Genomic DNA, 18430 nt, shown 5'->3' on the forward strand with positions numbered 1-18430 from the left:
TGTCATGTACTGTAACTGTTGTTAATGTTCACTCATGATGCCAAATTGTGTGTCACACTGGTACAAGGCCATCTTTGACGGGCATCAGAAGACGGGGCCAGGGAGAAGGAAGTGGGAGTTCTACTCCATCGTAGAAGAGGTCCTCTGGTGATCCTGCTGTGACCCCAACAGTCGTTATACAGTATAATCATTTGCCATACGCAACACTCACACTGTCACACCATCCCTAACATCACTACACTCACACAACATACAGCACACAATACTAATGACACTGTCACTCAACCAGCACCTCCACACCCAACCCCCACACAGCACGCTACAGTAATACTGACAGCCTCTCACCCTCTACTACAACACCTTATAACCCTCATGCCAACAGCCCTTCCTGCACACAACCCAAAAAGAAGGCCAAACTGGACAATATCATTGCACCTCAGAAACAAACACTTCAAGCACAGATTGAGAGGAACAATTTTCTTAAACAGTCTACTGCTGCACTCCAGAATTTCAAAGAACAGCAGTCTACATCTATTTTATTTATTGATTGTTTAATTGTTCACTAATAAATAATTGTCCTGAGATTTTCCTTGATTGTATGTTTAACTGAAATCGTTAATAACACGTTTTTTTGAACATTTTTTATTAAAATGTAAACTTTTTCATTGAACTGTGGCTTTGCTAAACACAAACATGTGTATTCTCTAGTCCAATAATAATTATTGATGAATTGTGGTTATGCACTATAGTAATTTTGCTAGGTGGATGTCAGTGATGGGTGGGTGCATGTGTGTGGTTTGGTATATGTGTCTGTGAGTGTAGATGTCCCTCTTCAGCATTGCTGCCTGTCAAACAGCTGCCCTTTGGAGGTCTGAGGCAGGGTCAGGGATGAGGTCAATGGTGGCCTCTTCTGGTATTTCCTTTGTGATCCCTCAATGTGTCGAACTGTGGACCTGGTTGAAATGCTTTTGTTCATCTTCAAGGTGGCTATTGTTTCTGAATTGGACAATTAAGTGCACATTCAGGGGGTACATAGAATCCCAGAGCAGATGATATTGCTCGGGTAGTGGGTTGGTCACCAGGTGGGCCTTGAGGTTGCTGGTCTTGTACACTCTGTCATCATGCACAGAACCAGCATTCCCGGTAAAGATGTTTGTAAACATGAGCTGTCTGCCACTCCCCTGAACCTTTCCTGGTTGGCCATCAGCACCAGGGAGGCCAACACCCTATTTTCAATGGATCCACCTCTGTGAGGCACTAGATGAGCCAGGTCTGCACACAGTATCTGGAACAAAGCTAAATAAAATCTGTTAGCTCCGTCTTTCAGCTACAAACTCGACAATCTTAAGTAATCTGAGCGTCTGCTAAATGACTTAAATGTAATGTAATGTATTGTTGTTGTTGCATTACTGCACAATTGCAATGCAAAATTTGCCAGTAGATGGCGGCAGTAGCCTATTGATAGGCGGCTTACATTTGTTTACAGTGCAGAGAATCTTTAATACACTGTACAAAAATATAAACACAACATGCAACAATTTCTAAGACTTTACGAAGTTAGAGTTCATATAAGGAAATCAGTCAATTGAAATAAATTCATTAGGACCTAATCTATGGATTTCACTCCTGGGAATACAGATATGCACCATTAGCCTCATGATCTCGTCACTGTATTTCTGTGCATTCAAATTATCATTGATAAAATGCTATTTTGTCCGTAGCTTATGCCTACCCATACCATAACCCCACTGCCACCATGGGGCACTCTGTTCACAACTCTGACATCAAAAAACTGCTCGCCAACGAGATGCCATACATCTGGTCTGCAGTTGTGAGGCAGATTGGACGTGCTGCCAAATTCTTTAAAATGATGTTGGAGGCGGCTTATGGTAGAGAAATAAACATTCAATTCTCTGGCAACAGCTCTGATGGACATTCCTGTAGTCTGCATTCCAATTACATCAAGTCAAATGTATTTATATAGCCCTTCCTTCGTACATCAGCTGATATCTCAAAGTGCTATACAGAAACCCAGCCTAAAACCCCAAACAGCAAGCAATGCAGGTGTAGAAGCACGGTGGCTAGGAAAAACTCCCTAGAAAGGCCAAAACCTAGGAAGAAACCTAGAGAGGAACCAGGCTATGTGGGATGGCCAGTCCTCTTCTGGCTGTGCCGGGTGGAGATTATAACAGAACATGGCCCACAGGCCCAATTACATGTTCCTTCAAAACTTGAGACATCTGTGGCATTGTGTGGTGTGACAAACCTGCACATTTTGGAGTGGCCTTTTATTGTCCCCAGCACAAGGTGCACCTGTCTACAGATCATGTTTAATAAGCTTCTTGATATGCCACACCTGTCAAGTGGATGGATTATCTTGGCAAAGGAGAAATTCTCACTAACAGGGATGTAAACAAATGTATACACATCTTTTGAGAGAAATAAGCTTTCTTTGCGTTTGGAAACATTCTGGGATCTTTTATTTCAGGTCATGAAACATGGGACCAACACCCTACATGCTGCGTTTATATTTTTGTTCAGTGTAGTATAATTTATGAGGATGGTGTTAGTAAATTCATTCATTATTGGTAAAGCATTACTATTTACGTCTGGATACTGAAACATGTATTTGTACTATTTTCATGATTCCATATGTATTATTATTATTATTATTATTTCATAGTATTGATGTCTTCACTATTATTCTACAATGTAGAAAATAGTAAAAATAAAGAAAAACACTTGATTGAGTAGGTGTGCCCAAACTTTTGACTGGTAATGTATTATGAGATATAATACTACATGTGTCACATATATGAGCATAGACACTTCCGGTCAAAAGTTTTAGAACACCTACTCATTCAAGGATTCTTTTTTTCTTTTTACAATTTTCTACATTGTAGATTAATAGTGAAGACATCAAAACTATAAAATAACAAATATGGAATCATGTAGTAACTTCAAGTGTTAAACATATCAAAATATATTTTATATTTGAGATTCTTCAAATAGTCACCCTTTACCTTGATGACAGCTTAGCATTCACTCAACCAGCTTCACCTGGATTGCTTTACCAACAGTGAGCACTTGTTGACTGCTTTTCCAAACCATCTGTTTGGTTATGGTCAGGGGATTGTGGAGGCCAGATAATCTGTTGCAGCACTCCATCACTCTCCTTCTTGGTAAAATAGCCCTTACACAACCTGAAGGTGTGTTGGGTCATTGTCCTGTTGAAAAACAAATGATAGTCACACTATGCCCAAACCAGATGGGATGGCGTATCGCTGCAGAATGTTGTGGTAGCCATGTTGGTTAGGTGTGTCTTGAATTCTAAATAAATCACAGACAGTGTCATCAGCAAAGCACCCCCACACCCTAACACCACCTCCATGTTTTACGGTGGGAAATACACATGCGGAGATCATCCTTTCACCCACACCGCGTCTCACAAAGACACAGCAGTTGGAACCAAAAATCTCTTATTTGGATTCCAGACCAAAGGACACATTTCCACCAGTCTAATGTCCTTTGCTCGTGTTTCTTGCCCCAAGCAAGTCTCTTCTTCTTAATGGTGTCCTTTGTGGTTTCTTTGCAGAAATTTGTCTCCTCTGAACAGTTGATGTTGAGATGTGTCTGTTACTTGAACTCTGTGAAGCATTTGTTTGGGCTGCAATGTATGAGGCTGGTAACTGTAATTAACTTATCCTCTGCAGCAGAGGTAACACTGGGTCTTCCTTTGCTGTGGCGGTCCTCATGAGAGCCAGTTTCATCATAGCGCTTGATGGTTTTTGCGACTGCACTTGAAGAATCTTTCAAAGTTCTTGAAATGTTCTGTATTGACTGACCTTTATGTCTTAAAGTAATGATGGACTGTCATTTCTCTTTGCTTATTTGAGCTGCCATAATATTATGGACTTGGTCTTTTACATAATAGGGCTATCTTCTATATACCAACCTTGTCATAATGCAACTGATTGGCTCAAACGCATTAAGAAGGAAAGAAATTACACAAATTCACTCTGAGGAAGGCACACCTGTTATTTGCCTGTTATTTGCAATGCATTCCAGGTGACTACCTCATGAAGCTGGTTGAGAGAATTCCAAGAGTATGCTAAGCTGTCATCAAGGCAAAGGGTGGCTATTTGAAGAATCTCAAATATAAAATATATTTTGATTTGTTTAACACTTTTTTGGTTACTATATGATTCCATATGTATTTCATAGTTTTGATGTCTTCACTATTATTCTACAATGTAGAAATTTATAAAAAATAATGAAAAACCCTTTGAATGAGTAGGTGTTCTAAAACTTTTGACCGGTAGTGTAAGTATTATACATATGCACATATACATTTGTGTATATAAGATAGAAATATTTGACTTATATGAAACTGGCCTATTATTGTATATTTTAACAATACATCTATAAGTATATATATGCATATATGTTTCCACGATATATGCCCATATATAACTTTTCCGTATGGGACAGTAATTAACGGTTTCAACATTTCTATATGCCATGTCACATTATTTCCTGCTATAAGTGGACTGGTTGCGCTGGTAGACAGAGTTGATCCGTGAGACACATTTGACAGAAGTGCCGAAAGTAAGAGTAATTTTAGAACTGAACCGTTTTTCATGTTCTAGTATTGAAAAAGTACAGACATTTCGGTATTCTGTGCAACACTACGTGTGTGTTTGTATGTAGCCTATGTATGAACCATTGATGTACCATGTCACGTCTTCAATGAACTTGGCCGCTTGAACAAACTGCCTATAATTACAATGTTTTCCCATCATTCTTGCTGTTTTTGCACCTGTATGATCATTTGACCTTTCTATTATTTCTGGTATTTTCTTTTACATTATTTGTTAATAAAAATACTGTACATAAAAAGTACAACTCGAAGCGTAAACTGACATTTTTTTGTTTCAAACAGGAGATTTCAACAAGAAGTTTGATCTTTTTAAGACGACAAAAGCTGTAGGATATGTACTGTAGACTGACGTTCTTTAGATATTCATCGGGTACAGTAGACAATATGATGACCGATAGTCAACCTCTGTTTGACACTGCCATGGTTCCCCAGTAGGGAGCAGCACTGTTTCAAGGTTTAATGACACATGCACAAGTACATTGTGTTAGGATCTACTTCTCAGAGTAAAAAACTCTACGGACACTATGAACGCTTAACCAAGTTTATTCTTCCCAGAGGATCAATATAGCTACATTCAGACAAAAACATTTTTCACACAAGCACTGATATTTAACCGTTCCTCATAGGCTGAGTCCCCTCCTACTCATCTGTACAAACGCCATTGTTTACTGCTCGGCAGGACACTAGTGATGCAGGCAAAAAACGTATATTTCTCCCTTAAGGTGACCTGACCTCAACCCCCCTCCATCACCAATCCATGGCTTCCTCCCCTTATCAATGCCTGCCAGATGTGATCGTTTCCCTGCACTCAGCACATTCCAAGCTTAAATTGAACACACTATATACCTTCCTCCTATAACCATTCACTTCTGGTGTAGACCATCTAAACCTCAGCTCTCCCTCAGTGACATCAATAAGTATATTTCATATTCTCAGAACCCAACAAGTGAAATGCCTTTCTTGCTAGCTCTAAACCCAACAATGTAGTAATCAATATTAATGTAGTACTAAAAAGAACATTCGGTAGAACAAAAACACATGGGAAAAAATACAGGGTCAGTTCCAATACCATATCTACAATGTGCAGATATACTGGAGTGATAGCGGTAGATATATATATATATAGGAGTATGGTGACTAGGCATCAGGATAGTATATGATGATTGTATGTGTGTGTAGAGTCAGTATACATGTGTAGTGGATGTTATGTGTGTGAGCAAGTGAAGTGTATGTTTGTTGGAGTGTCAGTGTGCGTGAGTGTGTAAAGTCCTGTGAGTGTGTAAAGTCCTGTGAGTGTGTAAAGTCCTGTGAGTGTGTAAAGTCCTGTGAGTGTGTAAAGTCCTGTGAGTGTGCATAGAGACGGTGCAAAAAATAAAATACAAGGGTCAACTCAGATAGTCCATGTAACCATTTTGTTAGCTATTTAGCAGTCTTATAGCTTTGGGCTAGAAGCTGTTCAGGAGGCTGTTGGTGTCAGACTTGATGCATTGGTGCCGCTTGCCATGCAGAGGTAGAAAGAACAGTTTATGGCTTGGGTGTCTGGAGTCTTTAACAATTTATAGCATATTGACTGCTTGGTATGGTAATAGCACCACTCTCTGTAGCGTCATGCGATCAAGGGCGGTGCTGTTACCATACCAAGCATTGATGCAGCCCGTCAAGAGGCTGTCAATGGTACAGCTGTATAACTTTGAGGATTTGAGGGCCCTTGCCAAACCTTTTCAACCTCTACAAACTAGTTATTTGTATATGTCTCTAATTAGTCCATATTTGGACAAGGTTTCCCCGGTAGGGAGCAGCACTGAGTTTAATGTTTGTTAACAAATGCATCACAAAATCAAGCACTTTCTTGATAGATTTTATTGTGTATGTGTGCCATTCAGAGGTTGAATGGGCAAGGCAAACGATTTGAACGGGGTATGGTAGTAGGTGCCAGGCGCACCGGTTTGTGTCAAGAACTGCAACCCTGCTGGGTTTTTCATGCTCAACAGTTTCCCGTGTGTATCAAGAATGGTCCACCACCCAAAGGACGTCCAGCCAATTTGACACAACTGTGGAATTTGACACTCTCTGTGGAATGCTTTCGACACCTTGTAGAGTCCAAGCCCAGACGAATTGAGGCTGTTCTAAGGGCAAAAAGGGGAGCAAGTCAATATTGGGAGTGTTCCTAATGTTTGGTATAGTCAGTGTATGTACCAATCATAATTCTAATCCATTATTGGCAGCAATTCCAACAGAATGGAAGAGCAAAGGGTTAGATAATAAATTGGTTGCAGACCTCATATTTAGGGCTCTTTCAATATATACCGCTGCGTGATAGAAATGTAGAGGTCATTTCCGATTGGGCCAAGATATGCAGGCTCCTTAAAGGGAAAATTCCCTTTAACCTCAATCCTGTTGTAACGCTGACCTTCAGCGATGCGGATTGAATAGAGCCCTAAGTTACAGTTCTTCTCAATCGTGTATAAGCATTTTTTGGAACAATGTTGTTGATTTTCAAAACAGATTCCGCAAGACACAGAACTTTTTGGCCATTTGCAATTACAAAACAGGTAAATACGTTTTCAAAATGAAGTTGCCTTCTCAAAGCATTATACGTTCATCAAAACTATATTATACAGTCAAAATTGCAAATACATTCATCAAAAGAACACGACTGCCTGAAAAAAGATATATGCAACCGTACTTATCTCTTGAGTACAAGCAGACAAAACAGAAAGTTAGTCTGTCTTTTAGAAATCCCAGTAATCAATACATTTTCTTTGTAGTAACTAAATCATGATGATCAAAATTGGATCTACTATTATGCAGAATTATGGGCCATGACTCTACTTTTAATGCATATTTGACCAAAAAATGTCATACACATCAAATCAACTATTATTCCTGATAAAAAATAAATAAGCACATTGTGTGCAGTATTCAATCATCGGTATCATCACAATCCAATTCCATGTATTCAGTACTTAGGCTGGTTCGCTCATTGTTTTGTAGACTTTCCATCGGAGCAAAGAAACACAATTCACAATAGAAATAAGGAAAGGTGAATACAATGGAGGAACACAACTGATAGGAATGTACAGGCCTCAATCCACACCAAAGCAAAGCTCTATAATGGAAGGTCACAATGTTGGAGATTATGATTTAGAAGTAGGCTAACCCAAAGTTACTTAGAACTAACCCAACTTCATACTCTGCATGTTGTAAAAAAAATCAGACAAATTAGGCAGCCCTGTTGCCTAGATCTTTCCATATGTTGTACATGGTACGACACTGATGGGGTGATTGAACATTTCGTTCAGTAGAATTTATTGAATGCCGGAAACAGTGAACACAATTGTGAGCACTCATTTCTCTTCTTATTATATATAATATATATATATATATATATATTTTTTTTTGTTGTTGTACTTTTTATCTCTTTTCTCTCCCAAATTGGTAGTTACAGTCTTGTCCCAACTCCCGTATTGATTTGGGAGAGGCGAAGCTCGAGCGTCATGCGTCCTTCGAAACACGACCTGCCAAACCACACTGCTTCTTGACACGCTGCTCGCTTAACCCGGAAGCCAGCCGCACCAATGTGTCGGAGGAAACACCGTACAGCTGGCGACCTGAAGTCAGCATGCATGCACCCGGGCACCACAAGAGCACGATGGGACAAGGACATAACAGCTGGCCAAACACTCCCCTAACCCGGATGATGTTGCGCCATGGGCCTCCCGGTTGCGGCCTGCTTCAACACAGCCCAGGATCGAAACCGGATCTGTAGTGACGCCTCTAGCACTGCGATGCAATGCCTTAGACCGCTGCGCCACTCGGGAGGCCCTTTCACATTTGTCTTCTGATGAAAACAATGAGTAAATGTTCTGTGAACCGAACACTTAACAGTGAATTTGTTATTAACTAATGCCATTTGGTATTCCCTAATGCCAGCAGACTATAGAGTGGGTGTGTGCTTACATAGGATAGACTAGTGTTTTGGAAGTGTGATGCTACAACCTCCTAATAAAGGGAATCTCGCATTGTGTCTGAAAATAGAGCACATTGCCTACATTTTTGCTCTCCACACAGTCACTGAAAAGCCGCTGTCACTCCCGACGAAGCGGAGGATGTGCTTCGTCGGGCGGAGACGCCGCTCTTCTGGGTTGGGGAATTCACCATTGCCTCACTATCTTTGTGGGTGCTACACTAACACCTCTAAGGTTTTCAAATGTGGGTCTTGGGGAAATGGAAAGTTGCTCTCTCTGAAAATGGGAAGTTGTGACAGAAGCCATGGATAAAATTGGGAAATCCTATGTGGAAGAGCTCGCTCGTCGACGGTTCGCCATGATGGTCATCAGTCGCTCCCAGGACAAGCTGGATGATGTGGCCAGGCAGCTTGAGTGGCAATACAAGGTGGAGACCATGACCATCTGTTATGGAATAGGTTAGGTAGTCTAGACAGCTCACTACACTTCCTCACTCCGTCACCAAGGGCTTACCCTTTTTAAGATGACAAAATCTGTAGGTCAGGATATGCAGACTCATATTCATTTGATATTCATAGGGTAGAGTAGACAATAGGTCATAGTAGGGCTTCTGTGTGGCACAGCAGTCCAGGACACTGCATCTCCGTGCAAGAGGTGTCGCTAAAGTCCCTGGTTAAAATCCAAGCTTTATCACATCCAGACGTTATTGGGAATCCCATAGGGCGGCGCACAATTGGCCCAGCGCCGTCCAGGTTTGGCCGGGGTAGGCTGTCATTGTAAATAAGAATTTGTTCTTAACTGACTTGCCTAGTTCAATAAAAGTTACATCTTGTCCCACAGTTCAGATGACTGATATTCAACCTCAGTTTGACACTAACATGGTTCACCAGTAGAGAGCAGTAACATCCTCTATAAAAAAAAATATTTGTACATTTCTGGTCTGTCTTGAATAACAAGTGCTAGTATAGAACCAACACAACCACATTTTAAAAGGGCAAAAATGATATATACTGTGCATTTGGAAAGTATTCAGACCCCTTGACTTTTTCCACCTTTTGTTACGTTACAGCCTTATTCTAAAATTAATTAAATAGATTTGTCCCTCATCAATCTACACACAATACCCATAATGACAAAGCAAAAACAGTTTTTTAGAATTTTTATCAAATAAAAAAATACGGAAATGTAACATTTACAAAGGTATTCAGACCCTTTACTAAGTACTTTGTGGAAGCACTTTTGGCAGTGATTACAGCCTCGAGTTTTCTTGGGTATGATGGTACAAGCTTGGCACACCTGTATTTGGGGAGTTTCTCGCATTCTTCTCTGCAGATCCTCTCAAGCTATGATAGGTTGGATGGTGAGCGTTGCTGCACAGCTATTTTCTGGTCTTTCCAGAGATGTTTCGATTGGGTTCAAGTCCGGGTTCTGGACATTCAGAAACTTGTCCGAAAGCCATTCCTGCGCTGTTTTGACTGTGTGCTTAGGGTTGTTGTCCTGTTGAACCTTCGCCCAAGACTGAAGTCCTGAGCGCTCTGGAGAAGGTTTTCATCAAGGATCTCTCTGTGCTCCATTCCTCTTTCCCTCGATCCTGACTAGTCTCTGCCGCTGAAAAACACCCCCACAGCATGATGCTGCCACCACCATGCTTCACCGTAGGGATGCTGCCAGGTTTCCTCCAGACGTTACCCTTTGGCATTCAGGCCAAAGAGTTCAATCTTGCTTTCATCAGACCAGAGAATCTTATTTGGCAAACTCCAATTGGGCTGTCATGTGCCTTTCACTGAGGAGTGGCTTCTGTCCGGCCACTCTACCATAAAGGCCTGATTCATGGAGTTGGCCAGAGATGGTTGTCCTTCTGGAAGGTTCACCCATCTCCACAGAGGAACTCTAGAGCTCTGTCAGAGTGACCATTGGGTTCATGGTCACCTCCCTGACCAAGGCCCTTCTGCCACTGTTTTTTGGGGGACCTTCAATGTTGCAGACATTTTTGATACCCTTCCCCTGATCTGTGCCTCGACACAATCCTGTCTTGGAGTTCTAAGGACAATTCCTTCAACCTCATTGCTTGTTTTTTGCTCTGACATGCACTGCCAACTGTGGGACCTTATATACTTATATAGACAGGTGTGTGGCATTCCAAATTATGTTCAACCAGTTGAATTTACCACAGGTGGACTCCAATCAAGTTGTAGAAACACCTGAAAGATGATCAATGGAAACAGGATGCACCTGAGCTGAATTTCGAGTCACATAGCAAAAGGTCTGAATACTTATGTAACAGGTATTTCTGTTTTTATTTTCAATGCATTTGCTAAAAATTCTAAAAAAACTTTTTCACTTTTTATTATGGGGTATTGTTTTTATCTATTTAATCCATTTTAGAATAAGGCTGTAATGGGACAAAATGTGGTAAAAGTCAGGTAGTCTGAATACTTTCCAAATGCACTGTATGTACATGTTTGGCTACAAATGCTTTACATAATCCAGCTCTAGTTGAAATTATAATTTAAGTTGGGTTAAACAATGCTCACACTGAGGACAGCAGAACGTGTGTATTAGTCACTGTAATGACTTCAGCTAGCTAGGGATCCAACTCTATTGTAACTACGCTCGCTAAACATGGGATCGCCAACTCCATCCCAGGCAGCCCTTTGTGACAGTTTGAGCGAGCAAGCCCAGCCCTAACAAACCTGTCAAATAATCAACTATTCACTGTCTTCAATCTGGACCACGATTACAGTAGTTGAATCAGGTGTGGTAGTACTGGGCTGGAACAAAAGCCTGCACACCTATCTATCCAATTAGAGACCCCTGATCTGAATTCAACAAACTGGTCTCTCTCTCTCTCCCTTTCTCTCTGTCTGTCTGTCTGTCTGTCTGTCTGTCTGTCTGTCTGTCTGTCTGTCTGTCTGTCTGTCTGTCTGTCTGTCTGTCTGTCTGTCTGTCTGTCTGTCTGTCTGTCTGTCTGTCTGTCTGTCTGTCTGTCTGTCTGTCTGTCTGTCTGTCTGTCTGTCTGTCTGTCTGTCTGTCTGTCTGTCTGTCTGTCTGTTTCAGTCTTTCCTTCTCTCTCTGTTCGCTCTCTAAAATCCCTTGGTCTGTCCCAGAGGCCCGACCACATAATGACAGGCCTACAGGTCCCTGCCCAACGCGCCCTCTCGCTGTCACCACCCTCCACAGGGGCATAAAAGCCCCACACAGGAGCCATGACACACTAGGAGACGCCATCTAAGCAGAGCAAGGCAGGTCACAGAATTAGCCAGCTTCTTTTCAACAAATCAAGGACATTCAGGACCAGACAACAAGAATTGAAGAAGCCAAAAGAATGGACAACCACACGTACAACTACCCGTCCGACTGCACCCCTCTCACCAGCTGCAAGTCGGCCCGCAAGCCGGCGGGTTCCACCGTGGTGAATATGGGCACCGCAGGCAAGAAGCCACCCAGTGACTACCTAGTCTGGTCCCTGTGCAACACCCTGTATGTCAACTTCTGCTGTCTGGGATTCATGGCTCTTATCTACTCAATTAAGGTGAGTTCTTTACAAGCTCTATGTCTCTCGCTCTATGTCTCTATTTAAACCTGTCTCACTAATGATTATGTTGTAGCTGTTATATTGTTAGCTAAAATAGAGGCAACACAGAGTAAGGTTGAACAACCAGCATAAATTGAACACAAATAGTGAGTGTTAAATTACATCCATTTAAAGTCCATGTTTACAGCTGCCATACAGTACTATGTAACTGTAGTAATATCTAGACTCCTGTAAGATACATTTGCTGTCTAAGGCTTCTCCATAAGCCAAACTAGATGAGGGAGTCTGTGTGTCCTGCACCACAGGAATGGGGGATGTGGACTGGGAATGGCACAGTGGCCCAAAATCACTTCCCCTGTAATGAAACAGAGCCCAAATTAGAGATTGGCACCGCCACTGGCAGCCTGACTGGAGAGTTTAAAACTGGTGTAATTGGCATCTTACTAATAGGCAAGTGTTGATGGGAGATTAAAGACTAGCATGGGGGAAGCAGGGGTACCATACCGGAGAGAATGTGAATGTAGACACAGATCTAGGATCAGTTTGCCATCCAATTCCAATTATAAACATAACTATTTGGGGGAGAGAAACTGACCTAAAATCAGTGTCTAAAGCCAACCTAATTTTTCTCCAAATAAACCAGATATGTTATTAGTGGCCAGATATATGCAAAATGTCTTAGACAAATGTTTTACCAGTACATTTACTAACTTAAGCAGGGTAGACTTCAACCAGTGTATTCGTTGAGAAATACAGGTGTATAAACCTGGTCATAAGACCTACATGGTGGGCCTGTGCAGGTTAAAAGGGAAGGGTATATTACTGGTAACTTTCAAAGTTTACCAGTAAACTACTGGAATTTTGGAAACTTTCAAGGATTTCATGAAATGTAATATGAAATAGGATTATAGAAATAGAATGACAAAAAATATAATGACATTATCCTAAATGTAACCCATAAACATAGTGAATATCGTTGGTGTTTCACATGAGGGTTTCAGTATTAAATATTATTTCTATTTTTACACACTTTTATTTTACTATGTCAATATGTCTTTGTTGTATATGCTTTGTCAGCAAACTGGTGGCAGTTGTGAAAAAAGTCAATAGCTGGAAGTGTTGCACAAAAACAATTACATTGTTAAACAATGCTTTTTCATTCATTTACGCTATTTTCTCTTGAACCATATATAGTCTATCCACTTTTTGAACCATGTAGTCTATCCACTAGAAAACATGGACACAGATCTGAATATTAAGAAAAAAATACATATTTTACATGAATATATTACCTGTCATTATTACATACTTTTCATTTGAACCATATCCAGAGATTGAAAAAACATCCTGAGACCTTTCACGATGATAACATTAGAGAACCTACATCAGAGGCCTATCCTCATTTAAGCCCCATCAATAAATCGACTTTCTCGCTCTCTATCTCACGCTCTCTCTCAATTCAATGAAATAAGCTTAGGGTAGCACCGACATTGCTTTTAACATTTGCTTCTCTCTCCCGTCCAGGCCAGGGATCAGAAGACCCAGGGGAACTTGCAGCTGGCCCAGGAGTGCTCGGACAAGGCCAAGTGGTACAACATCCTGGCGGCGGGCTGGAACCTGCTGGTGCCCCTGTTGGTGGTGGTGCTGCTGGTGCTGTTGCTGGTTCACCTGGGCACCTCACAGGGCTCCTTCGACTTCTTCGGAGAGGACGGCTTCCAGAGCTTCATGAAACTCTTCAGCAGGTAGAGAGACAGACGTAGAGGGTTATATACTCTGCCTGTTAAAGAGTGTTGAAATACACAGAAAAGGCTGTATTACTCGTAGAACTCGGAGCAGGGTTTGAGGATTATTTATGCAGATTTAAACAACGCACTTTTAAAATGTGTTGCATGAAAGTCAATCGTGAGCTGTAGTAGGCTATTGTAAACTTTTTTTGGGGAACGGGAATTATGCGGCACCTGTCAATTAAATATTTTATGTTTTTGGGGGCGATTTAGCGTACATTGAAGGCTGGTTAGTGGACAGAAGATATCGAAGAACAGAATGATAGATGTAGAAAATTAAAGGAGAAGATGGTGGATGGAGACTGGTGGATGCTTCCCTAAAAGCCACCCAACAACCACCTGACAACGGACTAATGACCTCTTTACATCATGGGTCACTTTTTTTCCTTTATAAATATTATCAAGACATTAACTAATTGTTGTTCTAATGTACTATTATATTATTATTGCTGTAATTTTTATTGGTAGCTGTATTGTTAGCTAAAGGCTAGTATCATTGTCACTGCATTGGATCTTGACCATTTCTAGACCCCTTTGTGAAAAACAAATGTGAGAAAGTAAAATAAAAAATGTCACAACTACAGAAGGTTTGTACTACTGAATTGTTTCAGCATTATTTTTATTTCCCATCAATGGGGTTTATTTGCAACATCAAAGGCAAAATTTTGAGGTCAGTAATAAAATAAAAACAGTGGCTAAATTCAATTGTTGAAAATTGTGCAACATGAAATGGTTGAATTCCGGCCTTGAAGTAGGTGGGACATATACCTGATAATGCCCGAGAAGCCGGTGTTTGTTACAATGGGTTACCAAAATATTCAAATAATGACTGACATATTTTCATTAAAAACGTTATTTTGATAAATGTGTTTATATTATTTCATCCTTTTAGTACATAAAAAAAATCTAGGGTTGCTACCAAAGCCTGCTGGTCGTTCGTTTTGTTGGTTTGGTTGCCAGAGATACGACCCAGTCGTTCAGTCTTTTTGTTCTGTATCTATGGACGCGACCCAGTCGTTCAGTCTTTTTGTTCTGTATCTATGGACGCGACCCAGTCGATCAGTCTTTTTGTTCTGTATCTATGGACGCGACCCAGGCATTCGTTCTAAATGTTCCATAGCCATACTGGCTGGGAACATTATTAGCCCTTGCTTACTAGCTTACCAACTATAGCTAACTTACGGTCACGTCAAACAGTGCAGACAGAATAACATTTGTTTAAGCTGTTTTCTAGTGACATTTATTTGGATACATCCATAACAAGGAGCTAATGAGGCGTGATTTCACCTGGCAAAATGTGCTCACTCGTCAGGACACTGTTGTTAAGAGGAGCTAGCTGACAACACAGCTAACACAATAACTTCAAACTGAAGCTGGAAAGACTGCAAACAACCTGCACTTCATTTCACCTTTTTTTCAATTGACAGTTCTTCATATATAACAATAAAGATTATGCCGGCTGATTCATGATTTCGACTGGCTGAGAAACGCTGCCTGCCTGCCTGCCTGCCTGCCTGCCTTTCTCTCCTTCTCTTCCCGACTCCTGACCTCTACACATGAATGAACTTACTATGGGACAGCTTCGAATTTGAATATTGAAACAATGTTGCAAATGTCAGAGAGACAGACAGCAAGTTAATACAAATGTTGAAAACCAAATGTTGGTCTGAAAGAAATGTGAGATAATGTCTAGATGCTTTTTATAGTGGAGATCAAGTTTATAAATTGCCTGGCTGGGCTGATGAGACAGTGGATTGCGCAGTCAGATGGAACAGAGTAAATAGGCATTTTAACATCATAGATTTAGCCGGTGGTAACTTGTGGAATAGACACCAGCTGGAATGCTCTTTTAACCAATCAGCATTCAGGATTATACCCACCTGTTGTATAACGATTCTTATTTTCCTCTCTTGTCAAACTCTTCAGTCTTTCCACAGGTTTGACCCTCTATGGAAGACAACTCTCGACCAAGGATCATACTTGTTTTGGTGGATGAACATACAATGTCTGCGGAAAGTATTCAGACCCCTTGACTTTTTCCACATTTTGTTACTTTTACAACCTTATTCTAAAATTGATTAAATCGTTTTTTTCCCCTCATCAATCTACACACCATATCCCATAGTGACAAAGCAAAAACAGGTTTTTAGAAATGTTTTAAATATCACATTCACATAAGTATTCAGACCCTTTTCTCAGTACTTTGTTGAAGCACCTTTGGCAGCGATTACAGCATCGAGTCTTCTTGGGTATGACGCTATAAGGTTGGCACACCTGTATTTGAGGAATTTCTCTTATTCTTCTCTGCATATCTTCTCAAGCTCTGTCAGGTTGGATGGGAAGCGTTGCTGCACAGCTATTGAGGGTGTAGTGATATGCTTGTGTTCCTGTTGGAGCTAAGAACACAAGCTATTCGCTACACCCACAATAACATCTGCTAAATATGTGTATTTAACCAATACAATTTTATTTTATTTGATTGCAGGTCTCTCCAGAGATGTTAGATTGGGTTTAAGTCCGGGCGTTAGCTGGCCCACTCAAGAACATTCAGAGACTTGTCCTGAAGCCAATCCTGCGTTGTCTTGGCTGTGTGCTTAGGGTCGTTGTCCTGATGGAAGATGAACCTTTGCCCCAGTCTGAGATCCTGAGTACTCTGAAGCATGTTTTCATCAAGGATCTCACTGTACTTTGCTCCGTTCATCTTTGCCTCGATCCTGACTAGCATTTTGCCAAACTCCTGTCATGTGCCTTTTACTGAGGAGTGGCTTCCGTCTGGCCAGTCTACCATAAAGGCCTGATTGGTGGAGTGCTACAAAGATGGTTGTAGGTTCTCCCATCTCCACAAAGGAACTCTAGAGCTCTGTCAGAGTGACCATTTGGTTCTTTGGTCACCTCCCTGACCAAGGCCCTACTCCCCCGATTGCTCAATTTGGCCGGGCAGCCAGCGCTAGGAAGAGTCTTGGTGGTTCCAAACTTCTTCCATTTAAGAATGATGGAGGCCACTGTGTTCTTGGGGACCTTCAATGCTGCAAAAATGTTTTGGTACCCTTCCTTAGATCTGTGCCTCAACATAATCCCATCTTGGAACTCTAAAGACAATTCCTTCGACCTAATGGCTTGGTTTTTTTCTCTGACATGCTCTGTCAACCGTGGGACCTTATATAGACAGGTGTCTACCTATCCAGATCATGTCCAATCAATTGAATTTACCACACGTGGACTCCAATCAAGTTGTAGAAACATCTCAAGGATGATCAACAGGATGCACCTGTTTCCATTTTGAGTCTCATAACAAAGGGTCTGAATACTCATGTAAATAAGTTATTTCTGATGTTTTTTTAAATTATACATTTGCAAACATGAAAATGGGGTATTGTTATGGGGTATTGTTTGTAGATTGTAGAGGGGAAACAATATTGTATCCATTTTAAAATAAGGCTGTAACTTGAAGGGGTCTGAATCATTTCCGAAGGCACTGTTAAGCTCCTTTTTCAGAAGTTTTCCGGAAAAGAGCAGGGCCCGGTTTCCCAAAAGCATCTTAAGGCTAAGTTTGTCGTTAGAACATTTGTAGGAGCATCGTTAAATCTCCGAACTGTTTCCCAAAACCATCTTTGCTAAAGTTGCACTTGAAAACGTCTGTATTTACCGGCTGCCTCAGACCACTTGTAAAACAGCTAAGTGCGTCAATAGATGCTATTTTGCCCTTCCGCGTCACTTTATACACGGAAGATCACTGCTAAACACAGAATCAAGATGTTTATCTGTCTCTCTGTGACATCCAAAATTCCAAAATGAAGTTGACTATAAATACAAAGTTGCCAATGTTTTTGAAATTGTTACAAACCGAGGATAAAAAATATTCTTCAAATGATGACTGAGATGACTGCATTATAAGATGAATACAGTATTGGCTACATTTCAGTCATATAAATCAATTTCATGTTAACTCAATCGAGTTCAATTTTGCTAATTGTAGGCTACTGTCTGTCATTTTTGCCTCAATATATTTCATGATATGTAACAACGTGTGCGCAATGATGTGACAAATCTTAATTTATTGCATTTTTATAGGGTAATTATAGGGTAGGCCTAATGTATAAGCATTAGAATCAGATGATGTGACAAATCTTACTTTAGTGCATTTTTATAAGGTAATTATAGGGTAGGCCTAATGTATAAGCATTAGATTCAGATGATGTGACAAATCTTAATTTAGGGCATTTTATGAGGTAATTCTAGAAGCTGATCCGTCGTCAGTATTGCAGAATAATTATAACGTACTTAAGGAAAGATTTGAATGGAGTAGGTTGATTCGAGAGTAGGGTTGCTTTTCTGTCGGTCCTATCAGTACCGACATGTTCCTCGACGACGCACATATGCCGTGTGGGTACACTAAACGACTTTCAAAATCATAACATCGCTGAGCCTCTCACCTTAAACGACCATCTTTCCTGTCCTTTTTTCTGTTTATCCAATGTAGTGG

General features: G+C 40.8%; 1 protein-coding gene across 2 annotated transcripts; it reads left to right on the forward strand.

Annotated features, from left to right (window-relative positions):
• The first annotated feature begins 11831 nt into the window (after positions 1-11831).
• On the forward strand, positions 11832-14530 carry ifitm5 (interferon induced transmembrane protein 5). 2 transcript variants are annotated; one of them, XM_046326172.1, is made up of 3 exons: positions 11833-12160; positions 13688-13905; positions 14161-14530. In XM_046326172.1, the coding sequence occupies exons 1-3, from the start codon at positions 11954-11956 to the stop codon at positions 14168-14170; spliced, it is 435 nt and encodes a 144-aa protein (XP_046182128.1). In that variant the 5' UTR covers positions 11833-11953; the 3' UTR covers positions 14171-14530. The 2 variants fall into 2 exon arrangements, with proteins under 2 accessions (XP_046182224.1, XP_046182128.1); XM_046326268.1 differs by having other exon boundaries at positions 11832-12160; positions 13688-14530.
• Positions 14531-18430: the final 3900 nt, after the last annotated feature.

The sequence above is a fragment of the Oncorhynchus gorbuscha genome, linkage group LG01 (genome assembly GCF_021184085.1).
Source record: "Oncorhynchus gorbuscha isolate QuinsamMale2020 ecotype Even-year linkage group LG01, OgorEven_v1.0, whole genome shotgun sequence".
NCBI lineage: Eukaryota > Metazoa > Chordata > Actinopteri > Salmoniformes > Salmonidae > Oncorhynchus > Oncorhynchus gorbuscha.